This window comes from Pseudorca crassidens, chromosome 12 (genome assembly GCF_039906515.1).
Source record: "Pseudorca crassidens isolate mPseCra1 chromosome 12, mPseCra1.hap1, whole genome shotgun sequence".
In the NCBI taxonomy this organism is placed as follows: Eukaryota; Metazoa; Chordata; class Mammalia; order Artiodactyla; family Delphinidae; genus Pseudorca; species Pseudorca crassidens.
In genome coordinates, this window is record NC_090307.1 from 33,443,641 (window position 1) to 33,468,421 (window position 24,781).

General features: G+C 33.6%; 1 protein-coding gene across 1 annotated transcript; it reads left to right on the plus strand.

Annotated features, from left to right (window-relative positions):
* The first annotated feature begins 3,771 nt into the window (after nucleotides 1-3,771).
* On the plus strand, nucleotides 3,772-13,688 carry SYT4 (synaptotagmin 4). The gene is made up of 4 exons (XM_067699224.1): nucleotides 3,772-4,074; nucleotides 6,965-7,776; nucleotides 9,461-9,581; nucleotides 10,952-13,688. Exons 1-4 carry the CDS (start codon nucleotides 4,041-4,043, stop codon nucleotides 11,257-11,259), a joined length of 1,275 nt encoding a protein of 424 aa, XP_067555325.1. The 5' UTR covers nucleotides 3,772-4,040; the 3' UTR covers nucleotides 11,260-13,688.
* Nucleotides 13,689-24,781: the final 11,093 nt, after the last annotated feature.

Here is a 24,781-nt window from a genome sequence, read left to right on the forward strand (position 1 = left end):
TCATTTTAGAGTTATTCAATTGTCTTCAGACTTCTTTCACATCTATTGAGATGTCAGATGAATGTTACTGCTCCTTTTTAAGGTAATATATATGTTTATTGTTGGAAGAAGGATAAGAGAAGTCTCACTTAGGAATAGATTGGAATAGGGATGATGGGTGTGTTGTGAGGAGCTAGTAAGAAATACCTTCAAAGTAAATGTAAACAGGGCAGACTTCTAGAATGGCTCCAGGTCAAATTCTTGTTGAAGAACCAATATCCAACAACTAGAGAAGTTGCTTCAAAGACCACAACCTAAAAACAGGCCTGGAATGTAAAAATAAAATGAAGCCAAGAGATATGAAAAAATTGATGCCAAGATCATGAACAAATGTGAAACTTGTGGAATATTTGAGGGGAGAATTAGTGGAGGCCTCTGGTTTACCTTTTTGGAAATTCTTGGCATGTAACCAAGGATATGTCAAGCTGAATTAAAGGACTTCACTAGAGATAGTGTTATAAAAATTTTAATTAGAATAGATCCATGAGTGCTGGTAAGTCAGAAACTTCATAGTATAAATGAAACTCTCTTAAATGGGAAAAAAGATGTGGACAGTTCATAGGAGAAGGAAGAATGCAATCTGAGTGTATCATAATGAATCTACAGTTATGAAGAACAAGAACGGGATAGAGAATGATGGCTGTGGAATAGTGCTGACCAAGTTTGGTAGGAAGTACCAAGTAAAAGAAAAAGAAATATGATTACAATTATGATCTGAAAAGTTTCTGCCCAGTTCTAAAGGAAGGGCTATTTTCTCTATGGTCTTTAAGCTCCATGACAGCAAGGATCATTTTTATCATCTTGACCAGCATAAATCCCCTACTTAGGTAAAACCTAGGAGGTATTACATATTTCATAAGGATGTGTTGAAAGAAGAAAAGAAGAAAGGAAGAAAGTTTATTGGCTTTTTTTTTTTTTTTTGGTTTAAGCTAATGAGTTTTTCACTCATGAGCCATCAGAGCCCAATTTAGCTTGGTACATATAAGTGCTGAATAGTTTGAAGAAAAACAAATATAGAACTTGTGCATGTGAAGGGATTTCTGTAATACCAATTGGGAAAGGATTTGTCTTGTAGAATTTTGACTTGGGTATGCTTGTAATACAAATCTATTCCTTTAACATTAGAGCTAGCATTCTTAATAGAATGATATGGAACATTAAACCCATTATCCATTATCATATACTTCATTCTACTCTACCTGTAGACCAGTAAAATGCCTTTGTATTACTAATCTGGGTATTACTAAAGATTACTGAATACTGAAGATCATTGAAACATTTTCAAAACTTTTTGAAATTTTATTTTGCTTAGCAGGAAGTTCTAAACACATCCACCAATAATATTTTTAAGGAAAGAAATAGAGAAAATATAGACTAAATTATATAATTAATAAGCCATAAAAATAAAGTTTAAAAATTAAACTGTATATTAAATAGAAATAAGAAAAATAAGTAAAATTAATAAAAATGATCATGTAATTATTTAACAATAATCTTTAAAATCAACTGGATTTCTTAAGGCCAAATTGAATTCAAGTGTTCTGCTCATTGTTTCTCAAAATATCTATACATATTTGCAATCAGAAATAAAATAGGGTAAACGCTGAAGCACTTCAACAGTCAAAGAATCACTTTGAAGTAAACAATGCCACTTGTACAGATGCGTTTGTTTCCCAGGACAGGAACTTGCTTGAGACTGTGTGTTTTGGGTGGCAATAAGGTGGTTACCTAGCAACTACCCCTCCTCCCAAATCAATGCTGCAAGAGTGGTATTGTTTACGTCAGCGAATTGATTACTTGTTTGCTGGATCTAAAGAGAATGTAATACAGTGGTAGGGTGTGAATCTCAATCACAAGAAACTTACAGGTTTTTCCTCTACGTTGGGTCAACTTCCCACTCCTCATCTGGTGCTGCTGGAAGTTTGTCTAAAGAGATTAGATAATGAGTAATATGCTATGCATCATATGAAAATGAGGGAAACATCTGACATTTTAATTAATAATATTTATTTTCAGTTTGCTTTTAAAGCAAACAATGAAAGGGTTACTATATCCATAATAGCATTAGCTCTGGGCAAGAGGTAATTTTATCACAATGTGTCCTCAGAAATGAGACAGCCCAGGGTAAGGTGGGGTTCTGTAGAAACAGAGTTTAACCAATCTAGACAGGTTTTGGATGATAGCATTTTACCACCTGAAGGTAAAATTAATGAGATATTAATTTATATAGAACACATATATAAGGTACTTATGTTTACAAGTGAGTATAACCGTATGTAGAAATAGCTTAGCTAGAAAACATATTTTAGTAAACGTCACACCATATATTTTGTTTACCTGCGATACATATCACAAAAAAATGCCACTCTCTCTTTCATCTGTCTAATGGATATTTATTCATAGGGACAATCTCACCAGTGCATGCAAAATCAAGAAAGCAAGTAATCTGAATGAAATGGAAAGATGAAGACAGAAAACACAGATTTTGCCTATGGAAAAATTGAATACAGTAAGTTAGTTTGTATGTTTTCATAGCAGGAAGATATAAGCTAAAGAAAAAAATCTGTTAGAAGAATGCTAAAATGCCAAGTATGTGGGAGTGAGTAGAAAGGGAAAGAAGAGGGACATAGGTTTATAAAATTTTCCATGATGTAAAAGACTGAAGCCAATTTCTCCCCAGACACAGTCCTGACATTCAGAGCAGCTGCTTTCCAGTATGCAGGAAACTGTCACTTGTACAATAGCTTTATGGACTCACCCCATACCCATTCTTCCCCCATCCCAGCACACACTGAATGTCATTTGCTCACTGAGCCCCAGAGAAGAGGAATTCTTTGCGGACCAATAATTGAAAGTTGAAGTTACAGCCTCAGTTCTCTTCTGGAAAATTGCTAATGCTTGTTTTAAAAAGTCACACTCTTCAGACTAAAATTAATCAGAATCTGACACCGTATTTTCTGAGTTCCTCAACCCTGGGAATATCATCAGTTCAGAAAAAATATGTTTTCCTTTGAAAATAACCAATAATTATCAATGTCATTTTAGATTTTGGTATGATTCTTGTAACTATTTTCCACAAACATATTAGACTTTTAACCAGAAATGACATTCCAAAAACAATCTCATTATATGTAAAAGTCAAAACTGTGAGTTGGAATACAGAAGGGATTATTCCCATCTGTCCCTAAGTACTTTAAGTGGTCCAATGTCAAATATTAAAGGAAGAGAGCTAAGAGACAGATTGAGCAACAGAATCAACAAAATGTTTAGACTAATAATTTATTAGAAAATAAGTGATAATGATAGGAAAACTGTTATCTTATTTCAAATGGATCAATGTGCAGTGAGGTTTTTTTCTAATATAGGTATAATATGTCAAACAAAAATGTAAATAGCAAGAAAATATAGATTTGCATTTTACAGTGGATCACTGATGCAGAAATTTCTCTCTTTTTACTCTGTCCTCAAATCGCCTCTGTAAATTATATTATTCTGATAACACAGACACATTTTTACTGATCTAGATGATCAGATTTTATATCAGGAATTGACATCGATGAGTTTCGAGACATCTCTATGTACCTCTGAGCCCTCACAGAATAGAAAATGTAGTCCAACAGTTAAGATAATTGATGAATGTGTGTTGAATTCTCAGGAGGGAAGGGAAGAAGAAAGAATGAAGAGTAGAGGAGAGGCTTGGAGGAGGGAGGTGCTGATTTCAACCCTGTAGCGTCAGGATTGCGTCAATTCGGGTTTCAGCCACCTCTAGAGTCTCAGAGACAAGCGTCTCTGAAGAGCCAAAACAGGAAGAGGGGTGGCAAATCACTGTGCGAGGGCGAGTGGATCTCCCTCTTTGCCTCCTCCCTATTCCAGGCTTAGGTCCCCTGAGCTTTGCGCCGTTGTTTTCAGCATTAGGAAAAGCCCTGTCGCTTCACATCCAGGCAAGTGAACCAAGATAGGGAGTTTCCGTTCAGCACCTCGGACAGAATACGCAGCAAAAAATGGCTCCGATCGCTACCAGCCGGGAAGAATTTGGTAAGCAAGTTACTCCGCTTATAACTGTGGTTGTTCCTTAAATACTCTGGGGTGATGTGTTGTGTGTGTGTGTGTGTGTGTGCGCGCGCGCGCGTGTGTGTGTGTTTGTGTATGTGTGTGTTCGCGGGATGTTGAACATAGGTAGAAAAATGAGAACTGTAAAAGGGCAATAGTGGCTTATCTCTGTGGTTTCTCCCTTCCTTGATATCTTTCTCCTTAAAATTGCTTTCTGCCAGGGCGATTTTACATCCAAGAAGTTCCTAATCATTCAGGTAACGCTGTAAATTGCAGCACGCGCTAAGTAAAGAGGTCTGTTTTCTTGTTGGTGTCATTAATTCTGCAGGTGATTTCTATTTGTACATAAACCTGTGTTTATCTTATTGGAGGAAGCCAGATGTTTCTGTGATTATATAAAGGTTTGATCTTGGTATAAAATAACTTGAACATTGGGCATTTAGAATGTATATTTTATTGCAGAGTGTACCATAAGGTATTTTTTTCTCTGCTATGTTTTTGTTGTATCCTTGAAATATTTTGCTAACGAAAGACACAGAATCCTATGATGCTAGGGTTAAAGGGATATTCAAAATTAACTAGCTGAGCCCATTCCATTTCACAGGAGAGGTAACTGGAGCCCAGAGAGATAAGGGAAATTTTGCAAGTCAGTTAGCTAAAAGCTACTGGAAACTATACTTAGGACTTATATTTTCCTGTTCAATTTCCCTTTTCCTATAACAGATTTTTAGCACCATTACTCTCCTCTTTTACAGTAAAAAAAGAAAAGGAAAAAAATCAGATGTACTTCTTCAAATAGAAAAGTAGTATTTTTAGGTCCCATTATATTCCAAAGGCAAGAGATTTGAGTTTTACTTTACATGTATTTGGAAATATCAGGGAATTTATAGAAGTTTGTTATGAAACTGAGTGAAATGACTGAGATCTTTGCTCTCAAAAGCTTAGGACCTTAACAGTAGAGAATACACAGGGAGTAGATGAGCCCTTCTATATTATATTGAATATTTTGCCATTTGACATGAATATTAAACACAGAAAATTTGTGATATTATATTCAGAAATGAATTTCTTTCACAGGTGTCTGTTTGAGTGATTGAGTTTATATTGTTGTGATATGATATGTATTCCCAATTTCTGATTTGAAAATCAGAAAAATATTTGAATACTGAGGAATTTTCAGAGGCTATGCTAGTTAAAAATATGTTCTAGTGTTGGCATTGTTTATTTAGGAAAAAAAATGTTTTTATATTCCTTTTTTAAAAATTATTCTTCCTGCATTGACTAAAGAATCAAGAATAGTTCATGACTTTGCTTTTGCTCCCTGGCCTTGGATTATTAGGTAGTCCAGGAGTGTTTTTTTTTTCTTCTCTCCACAAAGACTTAAATAGAAGGAAAAATTGAAAAGCTGGTACTAAGTTTAGCTGATGATTTTTAGCTCTCACCTCATTCTTCTTCTGTAGCATTCCCTGCTTTTTCTATCTGGAAAATTCAAAGTTCACCTTTATACAATTCAGTTCTTTGATATAATTAAACTACAGAATTTTTTATTGTTGTATTTGCTTTTTTATTTTCTTAGGCATTTTTGCTCTTGTCATTTCTTAATCTTATATTATTTGAGTTCAGTTTTGTGATTATGAAGTAGATAGGCAGAAGTTTAGGGGATTAGGGAGGGGAGAAACAAAAGATTGTTCTTTCAAGGTTAGTTAAACAAGCCTTAACCCTTTCCTGACTGGAACTTTTAACTTTATTATTCACTATTTGGGATTTAAAAATAGACTGGAATGGAGCTAAAGGCAGATATTATAACGTTAATTATATTAGTTTTGATTATATTAAACGTTGACTCAACTGATACACTGTGTCCAGATATAGTAATACTGGTTTTACTTACACAGTGTTACTTATTATTTGTTGGAGAATATACTTACATATGTAACATGATGAACATATTATTTGTTGGAGAATATACTTACATATGGAACATGGTGAGCTTCATGCATAATCGGGGTTACCTAATGTCAGTAATTTAATGTGTCCTCATTCAAGGAACAAATGCCAGTTTCAATTTGATTGCCATTTGCCATGTGGAAATGTTCTAGGAAAAAAATCAGTTATGGATAAAACTGAACTCTAAATTATCTCTACACACTCTTCTCATTACATGTTAAAGAATGATAATTCATTTATAACAATTGTTTGGGTTTTATCCTTTTTAGGTAATTAATTTGTACTTTAGATGATTCAGTGTTTGAAGAATTTTGGGTCAGCATATGAGTTTGTAGTCTTATAAGTTGTATACTATTAATAAACTGTTCATATTTTTGTTCTTTTTTCCCTAATATGTGTACATTTCTTTTACCACTGTTCTATAATTTGGGTGGAAATTATTAATGACTTTGTGACAACTGAAGATAATTTTCCATAATTTCTGTCAGTATTTGAAGAATATGAACTTAGAGCTACATAGTAAGACTTGATGCTTCTGGAAACCCTCAAAATGTCAATGAAAACATAATGAAATTAGTACTGACTCATCATGCTGTAGTTGACTCATGTTATCTGAGAAAACGAAGGTAGGTCAGGGTCATTTAGCATTCTCCCATCCCTGGCCCAGCCCCAGTTTCATCTTTTCATTTTATTTGTGAAAAATTACTACAATGAAGGATTTTCTGTCATACTGTATTTATTCTTTATGTGTTACAAATGTGTTTATTCCTGAAAGTGACATGAAATAGGTACATAATTCACCCAGAACAGTTGGAAAGCAATTCAATCTGTGCAACCTACAGCAACTGCCAGCTTTAGGATGCTTTTCAAATAGGGTGTCTCCAACTCTGCCCAATTAATGCATGTTATTGGTCATTTGATTTTTCAGATGAAATCCCCACAGTGGTGGGGATCTTCAGTGCATTTGGCCTGGTCTTCACAGTCTCTCTGTTTGCATGGATCTGCTGTCAGAGAAAATCATCCAAATCTAACAAGACTCCTCCATATAAGTTTGTGCATGTGCTAAAGGGAGTTGATATTTATCCTGAAAACCTAAACAGCAAAAAGAAGTTTGGAGCAGATGAGAAAAATGAAGTAAAGAATAAACCAGCTGGGCCAAAGAATTCTTTGCGTCTTGATCTTGAGAAGAGAGATCTAAATGGCAATTTTCCCAAAACAAACCTCAAAGCTGGCAGTCCTGACCTGGAGAATGTGACCCCAAAGCTTTTCTCAGAAGGGGAAAAAGAGGCAGTTTCCCCTGATAGCTTAAAGTCCAGTACTTCTCTTACTTCAGATGAGAAACAAGAGAAGCTGGGAACCCTCTTCTTCTCCTTAGAGTATAACTTTGAGAAGAAAACATTTGTGGTAAATATTAAAGAAGCCCGTGGCTTGCCAGCCATGGATGAGCAGTCGATGACCTCTGATCCATACATCAAAATGATGATTCTCCCAGAGAAGAAGCATAAAGTGAAAACCAGAGTTCTGAGAAAGACCTTGGACCCAGCTTTTGATGAGACCTTTACATTCTATGGAATACCCTACACTCAGATCCAAGAGTTGGCCTTGCACTTCACAATCTTGAGTTTTGATAGGTTTTCAAGAGATGATATAATTGGAGAAGTCCTTATTCCTCTCACAGGAATTGAATTAACTGATGGAAAAAAGTTAATGAACAGAGAGATTATCAAGAGAAATGTTAGGGTAATTCATTTTTAGTGCTTAACATATTTATAAACAATCTTTTCTGTAGCTTTTTTGTATCTAGGGGAGTTTTATTAAAATGATGTCTTATACATATCATCTTTACCATGTTTAACTATTATTAATCATAATCAAATGAGGAGCAGGGGGATAGAGTAGATGAAAGAAATTTTAACCCACAACTGAAATGCATAAAGTATCTTAATGATATAAAATAAAAAGGAATCCTTTATGGATTTATTTAAATATCATTTATATAAATATTTTTATTAATTTCTGTCACAAGTATTTTGACTAAGATTGTCACTAAAATGCAGACAAATATTTCTTACTCATAAGAAAGTTAAAAATATATTTCAATGTCAACATAACTGAATTTGAAATTGAAAATTAAGTCAGTTCATTTTGAGTATTTGAAGTTCTAATGACTTCATAGAATTGCTTTTTAAGGAAGAGATATCTCATTATATTGAATTACAAATATTCACCTTTATGTTGTATAACAGGAAGTGAGTTACTCGGCCTTTGCAGTTATGCTACTTTGGTAGTTCTGGAATTATTAGAAAATGATAAGACATCAATTAATCAAATCTAAATGTATTTTCCCTTTAAATATGGAGCTCATTTGATTCCAGTTGTGGTATTTCAGAATAACTGGTGTTTATAAGGCATAATTCTATAGAATAGCATAAAGTTTGTTTTGACCACATCCTCACCTTTTCTGTTGAAATTAATGGAAGTCAAGATCAAGAAATATTAAGTAGTTTGAGTCACCTAACTGTTTAGTGGCACAGTGGGAATAAAGATTTGTTCCCTACTCTTACTCTTCTTGGAGTGCTTATTCATACAGTTACCCCATGTCAGCTTTTATATAAATACATATTGAAGTTTTAGGAGCTCTGGGCAACCATCATTCTTAGTTATACCAAGTTTACTTTTTGTTACTTTCAGTTAGAACTTGTACTTTGAGTTCTTGGTCATCTTATCTAATGTTAAAGTAAAAATAAGATCTAAGTATTATGCAAAGAAAAACCCTATGATACTGTTCAGAGACAAAGCTTTAAATATTCTGAATCAATTCTCTCCAATATTTAATTCATTCCTTGGATTAAAGGAGGACTCTGGGTGTGGTGGGAGAAGAGAATTTTAACTCCATCAGTCCTCTGGGCTAAGAGAGTGGTGGGTGTCAGACTAAATTTCAGGTTTTCTGAATTCAAATTCTAATAATGTCTGTGCTAAAGAATTTGAAATCAAATCAAACTTGAGTCACTTTACCATATACAGATCCATTCAAATAATTAGATAATTTTCATTACCATTAATAACTTCAAAAAGTGGAGAGTTAATTAAAAAGCAAAAACCAGAAATACCTCTGTGTAAGATATATTTTAAATATCACCCTTTAAAACATTTCTAGTAATGGGTGTGGCTAACTCATTACGAATTTTAACATTCTGTAGTACCTAAAAAGACCACAAGATGGCAGTAGTTGTTTTAGAAGATGATGGTACTGCACAAAAGCTTTTAGTTACTCTTTGATTCTTTAGCATATTAAAGTAAAATAAGTAGGAAAATTACAGTTAAATAACAATGCTATTATAGTGCTTTAAAAATTAATATAAGTATAAATTTCAAAACTAAAGAATAATAAAAACATATTTATCTCATATCTCTCTTTGTTTAGAAGTCTTCAGGACGTGGTGAGTTACTGATCTCTCTCTGCTATCAGTCCATCACAAACACTCTCACTGTGGTTGTTTTAAAAGCTCGGCACCTGCCTAAATCTGATGTGTCTGGACTTTCAGGTAAGAATGTTTTTGAAAAACTCAGGCTCAGTGTAGAAATGAGCAATATATTGGGCAAAATAGTTAACAACTAACATTGGACTATGATTTAGATTCACCCTTTATTCACAATCACAAATTATGTGATTGTTTTTGTTTCTCATTTTATGGAATAAATGTGTGAGCCGAGGTCATTATCAAGAAGAAGAAAACTGCATAGTTCTAAGATCCAGTACAAAGTTAGTATGTCATAGATGTCTGACTGAATGGAGTTGAAGCAGAAAGCAGTGATAAATGCAGAAGTGAGGCCATTGCCAAAAACACAGTGATGGAAATAAAATTAAGGTTTAGGAAAAGTTCTTAATTTTACTATTTTAAATGAGCCTGCCTACCCTTACATTTCTATTATTTTTATTATCTTTCCTTTAATTCCTTATGTGTCTGTTGTCTGCTTTAAGAATTAGCTTTTAGTTTTGTGACTAATTTTTACCAAAAAAAAAAATTGCTGTATAGTATAATGAGAAAGAGCATAAGACCTATGGTTTAAAATGATCTGAGTTCAAATCCTAACCCTTCCATTTCTTAGCATCGTAACATTGGGTATGTTTCTTAAACTCTACACAAACTGGATATAATAGTACTTACCTTGAAGGAGATTATGAGGTCTGGAAATATATATTTCATTAAATATCATCCAGTGCTATTATTAGTTGTAGTTTTATTATTAGATAATGGAGATTAAAAACATGGTCTCAAAGATTTAGGTTAGGAAGTTAAAATGACTCATGCAACCAGAAAAGGGCAAAATAATATAATTAAATGTGTGATAAAGTAGCATGATCTTAAAATTCACAAGATACAGGTGACACAGGAAATATCAATACTGGGTAACAGGAAACAAACACAGCAAGTGGATAAAGAACCACAAAAAAATTAAAGCCAAAAATGGCACTGCCATTGTGAATTCTAAATGCCCATTGCCCCATTCAAAAGAGAAAGCCCATGCTCAGAGAATTAGTGAGATTTATCCAAAGTCATACAACTCAGTAAAGATAGATGTGTAATATTTTTTCCTTCTATTCCATTCTCTGGAATGAATTATTAGTAATCAGAATGTGTCATTAGAACATTCTATTTTCTTCCACTTTATGTTATCTCTTCATCCTTCCATTACAGTTCTTTCCCGTCCTCCACTATCTCTTGTGTTGTACATTCTTACTTATTTTCAATTTATTGACAATACAGAAGCCAAGCTTTATCCATGTTTTCACTTTGTTCTGACTCATATTCGTTATAATCACATTTTATTAGCATCTCTAAGGCACCATTATCTTGAGATCAGCTTTCCAGCCAAGTCTTGTCAGTACAATCTGTGTTGTTTCCCATTGCAGATCCCTATGTCAAAGTGAACCTGTACCATGCCAAAAAGAGAATCTCCAAAAAGAAGACTCATGTGAAGAAATGCACCCCCAATGCAGTGTTCAATGAACTGTTTGTCTTTGACATTCCCTGTGAGGGTCTTGAAGAGATAAGTGTTGAATTTCTGGTTTTGGATTCTGAAAGGGAATCCCAAAATGAGGTAATTGGGCGGTTGGTCCTGGGAGCAGCAGCAGAAGGAGCCAGTGGAGAGCACTGGAAGGAGATTTGTGACTATCCCAGGAGACAAATTGCCAAGTGGCATGTGCTCTGTGATGGTTAGCATCCTAGCCAAGATGAGTTGGAACTTAATGATTTTTACTAGGCAAGAAGAAATTTTCTTTCTTTTTTTTTTCTGATACATGATTGCAAGCTTGTGAAAGCTTTTTTGTTGTTGTTGTTAGAAATGTATTGAATTATCAGACCAGAAAGTAACTGTAAATGTGTATCATGATAATTTACTCTTTATTAGAGAAGTTGGATAAATTTTCATAAGATATTCAATTTCCCCTGAAGGTTACCAGTTATATAAATAAGAGTAGCCAAACATTTTAGGAATACTGCTCTGCAGGCCCGAGTTATGGCTGTGGTGATGATCTCATTGGAACATGTCACTGGAAGTCAATGTGGTTTTTAGGATTTAAAAATGAAAAGCATATCTTCTCTTATGAAAATTCATCCATTGTTCATCAACTGGGGAAATCAATTTTTCTTTAAACCCAAAGATATTAAAGAAATGTTCTCTAGATTATTTTATTAATTATGTCATGTGCAAATGGTTGTCCTGCATATAAAAGTATATGATTATTTCTTTTTGGTCTGTAATTATTTGACACAATTTTATCATAAGAAGGGTAACTTAGGTTTGTTGAAAAAAAAAGTGAACAAAATGGGAAATCATTTTATCAAAGGGCTGAGTTTAGAATACTATAGCCGAAATATGCTTTCCCCTCCCTAAGTTTACATGTGAGTCAAAAATAAAATATAATCTCACATAAGAACCATGGCCTTGAGTTATTCACTGCTTGTGACAAATGTCAGTGTGGCCTAAGAAAGCCCAATATACTTTTGTGAAGTTGCTGAGTTAGCTAGTGGGTAAAGAAATAAACTTCAGTGAGAAATCCAGTTAGAAATGCTGTTTTCTTATAGGAAATATATATAGTATGCAAGTGTACATTCAAGGTTATCCCTTGAACACAGAAAGGGCATTGGTAACCAAGTCTTCATTCAGCTTGTTCTCCCCCAGAGAGGACTAAGCTACTATTTGAAAAGAAATGAAGACAAAAAAGTTGTGAAGTTGTAATCATCGCTGGGTAGAAAGTGTTACTTAACCCAAAAAACTAATAAAAAAATAGTTACATGGCAAGTCTAATATACTTTATATATGTTCATACATAATATATTTAGCTGTCAAATTAGCACAAGTATGTTTCACTATATTTTCTAGGCTAATTTGTCTTGAGCTGTTGCCTGTTGACCAGTTTATAAACCTGTATCTTATACATCTTTCCAGTGCCAGAGCTCTGAAATTCATTAAAAATCCATTAAACCCTGTGATTATTTGGAAAGAATTTACTTGAGGTAATGTCACTGTATTTGAGTTTTTAGAAAAGTATGAGTGAAACTCAGGTACAGTTGAATTTTAAATATGCAAGTTAGAAATGAAGTCTACTGAAAAATTTACATTTTGAGTCAGGTTTTGTGTCAGTGCTTTAGCAGTTTTTGAGAATGTGTTTGATATCACAGTGTTTGTAAAATCTATGATAAAGCATTTTCAAAACAACTTATACATGCTTTTTATGACTATTCCTAATGTAAAGAAAATGCTTTACACTCTATATACAAAGATTGAAATCAACCTCTCTTCTTGTGCTTTAAGATGATTTGGGGATTAAACAAGAATATTGTCCAATCATCATCTTCATGCCATCACAAAGTCAACTCATAACATCTTGGTCCACTCAGTATTTCTGTGAAAGCAATGTGAAATGAATTTTAGTCAGTATATGGTTTGGGGGAGTCATATGGCCTTTTAATATTTGTATATTTGGTATCATGGGTCAAGGAATATAATATATTTTGGAGCTCTGAAACATTGTAAGAAGTCAACCCTAAGTATCCTTCAGAGCTGCCAGAAGTTAATGACGGTACCAAGAAAAGTATTGTTGTTGGAGGAGGGTGAACTTGTTTTTTTAGGGGAACAATGAAACCAAGAACAAATAATTACAAAATTACAATAACTAATTTGTAAATAGTTTTTAGTTCTTAAAATTTAAAGTGTTTCTCGGTGTGAAAAGTTGAGTAAAACTATTTGCAACTGCTGTTAAGAAAAGAAAGAAGAAAAACTAGAAAGGAATTGAAACAGGCAGGGGCATAGTGATCTCATCATTTTCTGAAAATTGTACTGTTTTATATTGTATTACAGTATCTGTGTGATTATCTTGAATTCTGTTACACATTCTGCCCTGTATTAAACATGTAAATTAATTGTTTGTCTGATTAGCGAATCTAACCACCCTAATGGAGAGGTATCCATATTTGAAGAACTGTGTAACTCAGTAACTGATTTTTTCTGATGTTGTAACTTAATAGAAGTGATTTGGGAGGAAGCATGGTATATGAGATGGTGTCTGTTCTTTCGTGCCAGCTTTGTATGATGTTTGTAAGATCATGTTATATGACATGAATAAATGGCTGCTTTTGACCAACCCATTTCAACTCAAAATTTTTTTTAATGGATTAATGGATTCTCTTATTTCTTTCTAAACTCTCGAGTTTCCTTAATAGATCATCTGGCATATATTAAGAAACATAAAGATTCAACACCAAGATCTTCCATATATCTTGTTGTAGTTTGCTTAATCCTCATAACACTCATCCAGGAAAGATATTATCCCTATTCAGAAGCAAACCTGAGACTCAAGGAGCTTTGGCAATTGACTCAAGTACACACGGATGATATGTGAATAGATTTCATTGCATACCTCACTCTTCTCTCTATGCCAGGCCACTCTCCTCCAGGGATCCTAATCAATTGGCTCTGCTAGATTCTTAAAATGTTTCATGCCCACATTCTTGGACTTCTCCTTTCTATATTGTGGTCGCTTTTCCATATTTTATTTACCATTTTTAAAAAAACATCTTTATTGGAGTATAATTGCTTTACAATGGTGTGTTAGTTTACCATTTTCACCATTTTTCATCACAACTTTTAATTTATTCTTCCTTTTATTGTCTTTCATGATCTTCTTTCTCACTTTAGTCTCTTTCATTACCTATTTTATATTACTGTCTTTTCTTTTTCATTTTTCCTATATCCTTGCATTGGATACATTTATTTAGTAAAATGGAGTTGAAATGGAAGTCTTTATTTCTTCTTAAAGATGTAGGAAAAACAGACCCAGAACATCTGCAATGTTTCCATCAGACATCAGCTAAGGTAAATGGGAACTATGGGATCCACCACCAGGAGGATCAGCCATTTTTTACAGCACTAATCTATATGGATGTGTTCTGTATTATCACACTTGGCAAAACAACCTTGCAAATGGTTGCAATCAAAATCTGCTGCCATTGTATTTTTGTTTTAAACCATATTAATTGTATTAAGACTGTGCACAGGTATGTTAAAAGAGTTGGTCATCACATTTAAGTGCTTAAATATATTTTAGACCTCCCTGTCAAAAGTAACCAGAGACACTGAAGAGATATTCTAAGGGAATTAGTCATTAGGGAAATGCTAATTAAAACCACAGTGAGATACTACTGCACACCTTATTACAATGGCTAAAATCAAAAAGTTTGAACATGACAAGTGTTGGTGATTTGGAGGAATATTCCTACACTGATCTACACTACTGGTGGGAATATAAAATGTATAGCTGCTTTGAGAAACAAGTAGTCAGTTTCTTAAAAAGTTAAATATACAACCACCAAATGATCCAGTCATTCCACCTCTAGGTATTTACTTAAGAGAAAAGAAAGCATGCATTTGCACAAAGACTCATGCATTAATTTTCATAGAAGCTTTTTTCGTAGTAGCTAAACACTGGATTCAACCTAAATGTTCAACAACAGGTGAATGGATAAATAAATTGTGTTGTATACACAGAATAGAATACTACTTAACAATAAAAAATGAATAAACAATTGATACATGCAACAACATATATACTTACAATAATTATACTGAGTGAAGGAAGCTAGTTATTTTCCCCTGGAACCCCCAAAATGTAGAGTGTATAATGTATGATTTAATTTATCAGAAATGTTTGAAAATGCAAACTTGTCTGTAGTGATAGTAAGCAGATCAGTGTTTGCTTGCGATTAGAGTAGCATGAGTGGACATGTGTGAGTGAGCGAGATTAAAAGGGAATTGTAGGAAATTGGAGGTGCAGGGGATGGATGTGTTCATTTTCTTGATTGTGATGATGTTTCCACGGGTATATTCATGTATCAAAATTTTTCAAATTGTGCACTTTAAGTGTGTACAGTTTATTATATGCAAATTATACCTCAATAAAGCTGTTAAGAAAAAAATGTATAAGATAGAAACTATTTATAACTTTTTTTAAGAAAAAGAAATAACAATACTAACATTATTACCAGAAATATTTTTCTGAAAATTAAAAAAAAAATTTACATGTGTTGGGAGCAGTTCTTTTTTTCTTAATGTACCTTTCCCCATGAATGTATAGTTGGATGACTGCTTTTTAAAGTCTTTTGTGATGGTTTCTGTGTAATTATACCACCAACTCATTCAAGTAAATTTTTTGATTGCTTCTATTTTTAAGAAATTGATTTTTGAATTTAATTTTGATTTATAGTTATATGAAATATTATATTTTATAAAAATAAATTTACAAAACAAAATATATTAACAGAAGCCCATCTATTTCTACACTCAACTATTCCCTCCTCTCCCATATATAATGACATTTAAGTTTTGGGTTAATTCTTCTCATTTTTAATATAAACATATGTAGATATATTCACATTTTTCTGTGTATCAGATGAACAAAACATGCTATACAATATATCATGGATATCATTCTCCAGCTGCATATATAGGCCTTATTGAGTTTTACAGCTCTATAGTACTCCTTTGCAGCATTGCTTTTAAAATGTTATTCAGGAAGAAGTATTTACTCTCCCATTGTAAGATAATGCCCTTATAAATAAGAAATGTGTGTTTTATTGATCATTTTCACTAGTAGCTAGGTTGTACATAGTAAACTCAATAAATATTTTTTTAACTAAATCAAACTTAATTGATGATTAGATGGGAAAGCATTGTGAAAACCACAATTGTTCAAGAATAGCAGTAGAAAAATTTGTTCCAAATATATAAAATAATTTTTTGTTGTTGTTGTTATATTGATGTATAGTAGTCCCCCTTCCCCAGGGAATAATTTCCAAGACACTCAGTGGATGAAAAATCATATATATACTATGTTTTTTTCCTATACATACCTACCTATGATAAAGTTTAACTTATAAATTAGGCATAGTACAAGATTAATAACAATAATTAATAATAAAATAAAACAATTATAACAATAATTGTAATAAAATTTATCTGAATGTGGTCTCTCTCTCACTTGAATGATCTTATTTTACCATACTCACCCTTATTCTTGTGAAGATGTGATAAAATACCTACATGATAAGATGAAGTGAGATGAATGACAGCTATTATTGACCTTCTGATGTTATGTCAGAAGGAGGATCACATGCTTTGAGTGATCCTGGATCACTGAGCTATGACAATGTCAATGATTGGATGTCAGGAACAGATGATGTCAAAAGTTGGGAATGCTGGGCAGGATGGAGCTTGATGGTGTGAGGTTTCATCACATTACTCAGAACAGGGCACAATTTAAAACTTATAAATTGTTTATTTCTTTAATTTTCCATTTAATATTTTCCGACTGTGGTTGACTGAGGGTAACTGAAACCAAGGAAAGTGAAACTGCAGATAAGGGGGCGCTATTGTAATTCATACTATATTAGAAACTATAGAAGTCCAATGTGCTATACATATAATAGACATCCCAAACTTTTTCAAATTAGTTTTGGTGTGAACTGTGTTTCACTGTTTGTTTCTTAAAATTGGATTTATACTCCAGCTTTTAGCATTAAGCTAGTACTAAAGTGATTCTGTGTTCCTTGACAGGATGTCATCTGAGGTTAAGGAAAGATCATTTAAAAACAACTAAGAGAAATGCCTATTTAGGTCTTCTGTCCATTTTTGGCTTGGGTTGTTTGTTTTGACATTATTCAGCTGAATGAGCTGTTTGTAAATTTTGAAGACTAATCCCTTGTTGGTCACATCATTTGGGAATATCTTCTCACATTCTGTGGGTTGTCTTTTTGTTTTGTTTATGATTTCCTTTGCTGTGCAAAAACTTCTGGGTTTAATTAGGTCCCATTTGTTTTTTTGTTTCTGTCTTTAGTTCCATTAGTCTGGAAGATGGATTGAAAAAGATCTTGCTGCGATTTCTGTCAGAGAGTGTTCTGCTTATGTTTTCCTCTAGGAGTTTTATAATATCTGGTCTTACATTTAGGTCTTTAATCCATTTTGAGCTTATTTTTGTGCATGGTGTTAAAGAATGTTCTAATTCATTTTTTTACATGTAGCTGTCCAGTTTTCCCAGCACCACTATTTGAAGAAACTCTCTTTCCACCACTGTATAGTATTGCCTCATTTGTCATAGATTACTTGACCATAGGTGTGTGGGTTTATTTCTGGGCTTTCTATCCTGTGCCATTGATCTATGTGTCTATTTTTGTGCCAGTATCTCATTGTTTCGATGACTACAGCTTTGTAGTATAGTCTGAAGTCAGGGAGTATGATTCCTCCAGCTCTGTTTTTCCTCCTCAAGATTACTTTGGCTATTCAGGGTCTTTTTGTGTCTCCAAACAAATTTAAAAATTTTTTGTTCTAATTTTGTGATAAATGCCACTGGTAATTTGATAGGGATAGCACTAAATCTGTAGATTGCCTTGGGTAATATAGTCATTTTGACAATACTCATTCTTCCAATCCAAGATCATGGTATATCTTTCCATCTGTTTGTGTCATCTTCCATTTCTTTCATCATCATCTCATAGTTTTTGCAGTGCAGGTCTTTTTTCTCCTTAGGTAGGTGTTTTATTCTTTTTGATGTGATGGTAAATGAGATTGTTTCTTGAATTTCTCTTTCTGACCTTTCAATGTTAAAGTATAGAAATGCAACAGATTTCTGTGTATTGAGAAAGAAATATCGTATGATATCACTTGTATGTGAAATCTAAAAAGAAATGATACAAATGAAGTTTATTTACAAAATAGAAACACACTCACCAACTTAGAGAATCAACTTATGGTTACTAGGGGGTTGGTGGGGGGATGCGAATAGTTAGGGATTTGGGGATTGACATGTACACACTGCTATATTTAAAATAAATAACCAACAAGGACTTACTGTATAGCAGAGGGAACTCTGCTCAATAATATGTGACAACCTAAATAGGAAAATAATTTGAAAAAAAATAGATACATGTATATGTATAACTGAATCACTTTGTTGTACACCTTAAACTAATGCAACATTGTTAATCAACTATACTCCAATATAAAATAAAAAGTAAAAAAAAAAAATAAAAGCAACTAAGATATGAATTTGACTTGAAAATTTACTGTGGATGACTTTAAATTTAACACTGAGGTCATATAGCACACATGAAATATGACCCACTGAAATGCTGAAGTTCATCTAAGCAAAAGATTTTTAAGAACATAGAATTACCAAGGGATCTATTTAGATGGCTGGCACAAAGTCATGTAGAGAGCAATTGGGAAATCACAGCAAGCAAGTAGATGTCCAGGCCTACACCTCAAATGTCCACATGGCTCAGGAAGAGAAGGCAAGAGCACAATGAAAGTGTTGCTTCAGTCTCTGTTACATTCATAGGTCACTTATAATTTCAGCGGAAAATCCATAAAGACAAACGAAATAAGTTCTCAACCTCAAATTGATCCCCTGGCTTAGGTTGCTGATAATAGTGACGATGCTAGTGATGCTAGTGTTCTATTACCTTTAGTACTAACAATCATCACCTTGGAATTACTTGCCTAAAGTTTATATTCCCTCTTGATGGGGAAACCTCCTGTAATAGGCATTGCTGTATCCCCAGTGTCTGTTCATGGTAGAAGGTAACTCAAACATTTATTGGATTGAAATTTAAAATTTAATAATATAATGCATTTTCTAATTGATATCATCTCATTTAATGTGCAGCACAACCCAAATTATAAGAAATATTCCTCTAGTTCTATGGATGATAAAGATAAATTTCAGATTTTTATCTCACTTAAAACCACACAATTAAAGATGGAATGGAATTTAGGGCCTTCTGAATATAAAGTCCCTACTGTGTGTATAGCATCACACTGACCTGATTTAAGCTGGCAGAGAACCATGTGTTTTTCTTCTTTCACTCCCAGTTCTTATAATAAGTCAGACCTCTGACAAATACTGAAAATACTAGGAAATTATGGTTGAATTAACTCCTCAGGTTTGTTTTAGTTTTTTTTTTTTTTTAACACAAATCATATAACAAGTGAATGGTAACAAAAATTTCCTCCTTGACCAAACTTTAATTAGGCCCCTATGAGCCCTCTTCTTTTTCTAGGCTACAACCTTGGCCTGCCAAGGCCAGTTTTAGCAAAGAACCCTGCTAAGCTGATTTATCAAGAATCCTCCCCCACTTTTGATATCTGATCAAGTTTCTTATCCCCCAACCCACCCTTGATATCTAAGTCCTTGACCTGCCTTTAAAAAAAATTCTGTTAAGCCAGTTAACCAAGAATCTCTCTACTCTTGATATCTAATGAAGTTCATTTTAGTAATATTCCATCCACTGACCCTTCCGTCTTCTGATTGATTATAAATCTCCAGTTGTCTTTGCCATATCGTGATTTTCTTTCTATCCCTCTCCCCTATTGTAATAGTTTTGAATAAAATCTTTCTTGCTATTTTTAACAGTCATCAGATTGACTTTTATTTAATAATGTTAGAACCTGGAACTGAATATGTGTAAGTTTTCCACTAAAAGTTTTTAAGAACTACTGCCTACTTCTCTGAACCTTCATGTTTGAGAGTTTGATACAGAAATGCCAACTTGATGTCATCTTGAATACCAATCCAGTGGTCATGACTATATGGAAAATCATGTTGAGGTGGTTTATGAGGGTAAATCATGGCTTATGAGAAAACTGATGGACTTGATTATCTATGCACTGGGAACTATATTCCCTAGCTTAAGGGAAATATTTCTATTTAGTCTCTGGTAAGTAAAATTCCATACTTCTTGATTTTGTGTTGGTAAAATGTGAATTGATTAAATTGCTTTATTAAGTCAACTTCTCTCTCACATAAGATGATATTTTCATTATCCCTCTGTGTTAATGGATTTAAAAAACGTGAGTTTTATATTGTCTCCCTAGTTTGAATTTTGACTTCATCTCTTACCTAACCCTAACCCTAACCCTAACTTGTTTTGATGTATGAGGATTGTTTGTTATTAAATATTTCTGTATCAATTTCTTTCTCTAAAAAAAGGGCTGGTAATAATTCCTCCATAACGAAATGTCCAGATTGCATAGAAGGATAGTGGGGAGAGTGATCAATTTTGTGTGGTTATGTTTTTTCAGAAAATGTGTATTGAATTTTTTTGAATCCAAAAAAGCAAAAAAATAAAATTTCAGTAATTTAAACTTCAAGGTTTTAAAAATAGGTATTGATATCTCTTACTAATTTAACTGTTTCTAGAAAACAGAGAAAAAGTATTTTGAATCAGGAAAATTCCAAACCATTCATGATGGGGACATGGCATGAATGATGAGAAGATTAGATTGGGTACAGGGGACAAGTAGACAATACCAACTGTATGAAAAATGCTTTATTTAAAAATAAAATAAAATTAGGGACTTCCCTGGTGGTGCAGTGGTTAAGGATCCGCCTGCCAATGCTGGGGACACGGATTCGAGCCCTGGTCCAGGAAGATATAACATGCTGCAGAGCAACTAAGCCCATGTTTCACAACTACTAAGCCTGTGCTCTAGAGCCTATGAGCCACAACTACTGAGCTCGTGTGCCACAACTACTGAAGCCCACGTGCTTAGAGCCCATGCTCTGAAACAAGAGAAGCCACTGCAATGAGAAGCTCATGCACCACAACAAAGAGTAACCCCCCTCGCTACAACTAGAGAAAGTCCGTGCACAGCAACGAAGACCCAACACAGTCAAAAATCAATCAATCAATCAATCTTAAAAAAAATAAAAATAAAAGATGAAATTAATTAAAAAATAAAATTAGAAAAACATTTTGTTTAGGAACAATTGAAACTACAATTGTATTTGGTTAACCTATTTTATTGCTATGCTATGCAGCTCTGCCTTCATTCATGCATATTAATATATACATGCAAAATCCTGGGTGCTTTGCATACACCTAAGCATAAAACATGTTATTAAGGGCAAAAGTAAAATTTTCAACTTTATTAGGTTTCAAAAGCCATAAAAGGAATTATACTAAGGCTAGAATATTTATAAAGATGAACATTACTTAGTATCATTATTTTAACATATAATTTTATTAAAATAATTATAAATGAAACAAACAATGCAACTCATTATTTTAACGTATAATTTTATTAAAATAATTATAAATGAAACAAACAATGCAACTTAAAGAATTATACAGTGACAATACATAGATTTGCACTCTGAGGAATATATTTAAAAAGATGGATGGTATATTAGTTTGTTAAGACTGCTGTAATACATCTCACAGCTTGGGTGCCTTAAACAAGAAATATTTATTTTTCCCATAATTTTGGAGGCTAGAGGTCCAAGATGAAGGTGTGTTCAGAGTTGGTTTCTTCTAAGGCCTCTCTCCTTGGCCTGTGAATGGCTGTCTTCTTCCAGTGTCCTCACTTGGTCTTCATTGTGTGCATTCTGCTTCCTCATCTCTTCTTGCAAGGACATTAGTCATATTGAATTATATAACCATATAAGCTCACTTACCTTAATCATCTCTCTAAAGGTCTTATCTCCAAATATGGTCATATTCTGAGGTACTGGGGATTAGGGCTTCAGCATATGCATTTTGGGGAGGGGAGGCACAATTTAGTCATAATAGGTGGAGAGAAAGTGAGAGAGAAAGAAATTTATTTCCCGAAATGCTTACTGAAAAGATATTTTATATTCAATAAAGAACTTTCAGATACCACATTAATATCAAGACATTTCTTACTTTATCTGTTCCTCCCTTTGATGTATGTGGGCAACAGTGTTTGTTTAGTTACTCCCAAAGCCAGACACAGCTACAGTCATGTTTGTCCAGAGAGAGAAAGTTGTAAACATCATAATCTCTTTCTGAAAATATATTTAGTGGGATGAAACTAGTAAGAAATATTTCACTATTATCGGTATATATAATAAAAATTTTAGTAAAAGAAAAAGAAAATGCATATATCATGCTAGTTGGCTTTTTCACTACTGAAATAACAAGATATTCCAAGAACTATAGACCAGATTTTTGCTTGAAAGTGATAATGAATTTGCTATAAAATATGAAAAAATCATGTTCATAATTTGTTCATGTTAATTATCATAGAAATATGTGCACTGAAAAAATTATAAACAGGCAGTGTGAAACAGAGCTGCATTGTGATAGGGCTGGCAGTTAGGATATCAAGGTTCCAATCTACGCTTTACTCTTAACATGGAGAAATCAACTTTCTTCTAATATTTTAAGGTTCTATAATTCTGTACAACCCAAGATAACTTAGTTTTATTGTGATCTCATTTAGTCATTTACCAACTCTGGTCAATTCAATTTATCCACATTTTTCAGGAAGGACTATCTGGATCTAAAAGAAAGTAGAGAAATTTCAAGCAACAATGTTAAAACAAAGACATAATTTGGTCAATATGGATCTTTTTTTTTTCCTTCAGTACTAGTTCTTTCCCACATGCTTAATCATCACCCTCACACATGTCAGATGAGAAGTAGAAAAATCAGTTGACTTCTTCAGAGACTGACTTGGGGTCTCTGTGGCTGCCACATTCCCTCAGTAGCTTCTTGCAAACTGATTGAGATCTATCTTCCCTGCAGGTAAAAGAGATACTTTCTAAACACATTGGCATAACAAGTTCTACAGAAATAGTGCCTTTCATTAAAGAGCCATCCAGCTGTAAATTCTTCTGTCTGTACTATTCATTCTTTAGGTCTCAATATTACCTCTTTGAAATGTCCACTTTGGAATATGCTGACATATTACTTAACATTACTTAAGATGTTTAAGAGGCATACTACATTAATCTGTTAAGAACTGAGGTGAATGAGTGTAAACCAATCTTGTAACTTGGACAAGACAACCGTGGTTCCTATATGTGAGTGTAAGATGGCAAATAAAAAAGAAGGGTCCTCCAGAGAATGGTTGATTCTAAAGATAAACCTGATATTCTTCAAAATTACCCTGTAGGTTTAGCATTAGAGTAGTTATAGAGTTGTGTTATTTCATTGTTTTGTGCCACTCTCAGCCTATGGATAACAAATGTTGTGGCTGGACCAGCCCTGTAGTATTAAGAGATACAAACTACTATGTATAAAATAGATAACCAACAAAGATATGCTGTATAGCACAGGGAATTATAGTCATTATCTTGTAATAACTTTTTTTTTTTTTTTTTTTTTTTTTTTTTTTGCGGTACGCGGGCCTCTCACTGTTGTGGCCTCTCCCTTTGCGGAGCACAGGCTCCAGACGTGCAGGCTCAGTGGCCATGGCTCATGGGCCCAGCCGCTCTGCAGCATGTGGGATCTTCCCAGACCGGAGCATGAACCCATATCCCCTGCATCGGCAGGCGGACTCTTAACCACTGCACCACCAGGGAAGCCCTCTTGTAATAACTTTTAATGGAATATAATTTGTAAAAATACTGAATTACTGTACTATACATCTGAAACTAACATTATATTGTAAATCAACTATATTCAATTAATAAAAAACAAAAAACATAAGAGCAGGTATTTAAAGAACAGGAGGAGGAAAAAAAAAGTGGCCCAAAATGTCAGTTATCAAAATCAAACAAGATCTCTAAAACAAGGAGGAGGTGGTATTGGGTAGCCTAGCTCTTTATCTAGTTGTGTGGCTGGCAATGTGTTTATTGAAGTGGATGCCTCAGCATTTACATTACCAAAGAAAAAGCCAACTGCCAGGGCTTACACTACACCAATAGAACTACCAATTGGAAAATTTTGAACAAAACAAAGTTTTGTGCATCAAGTTATATTTGATACTGACTTGAATTCACAGAGCTGTTTATATAAAGGAATAAAAATTTTAAAATGTGCAATACTTATTTGACAGATTTGGAGCAAGAAGTCTTAAGATAGAACATCTTAAAGTAGAAACTGGGGACCTTGAGTTTTTGGAAAGATAGATGAACAAACTCTACTCCTGAAGTTTCTGTCTCAGTACACTTCTGGAAAGACCATACTATGTTTCAAAAACAAACATACAAATAAACAACAAACCCAAATCAAAATGAAACTTCAGCAGGCAGTTCTTATTGTCAGCAACTTTTAGTCAACATTGATTTAGAGTTTATAAAGTACTTTGACATACTTTAACTCATCAAATCTTCAGGAAGGCCATGTGAATTATTTAAGAAAGTTATTTTTGAGTCCATTTTACAGATAAGGACACTGAGGATCAGAGATATCATATAACTTGTTCAAAGATTTGAGCCTGT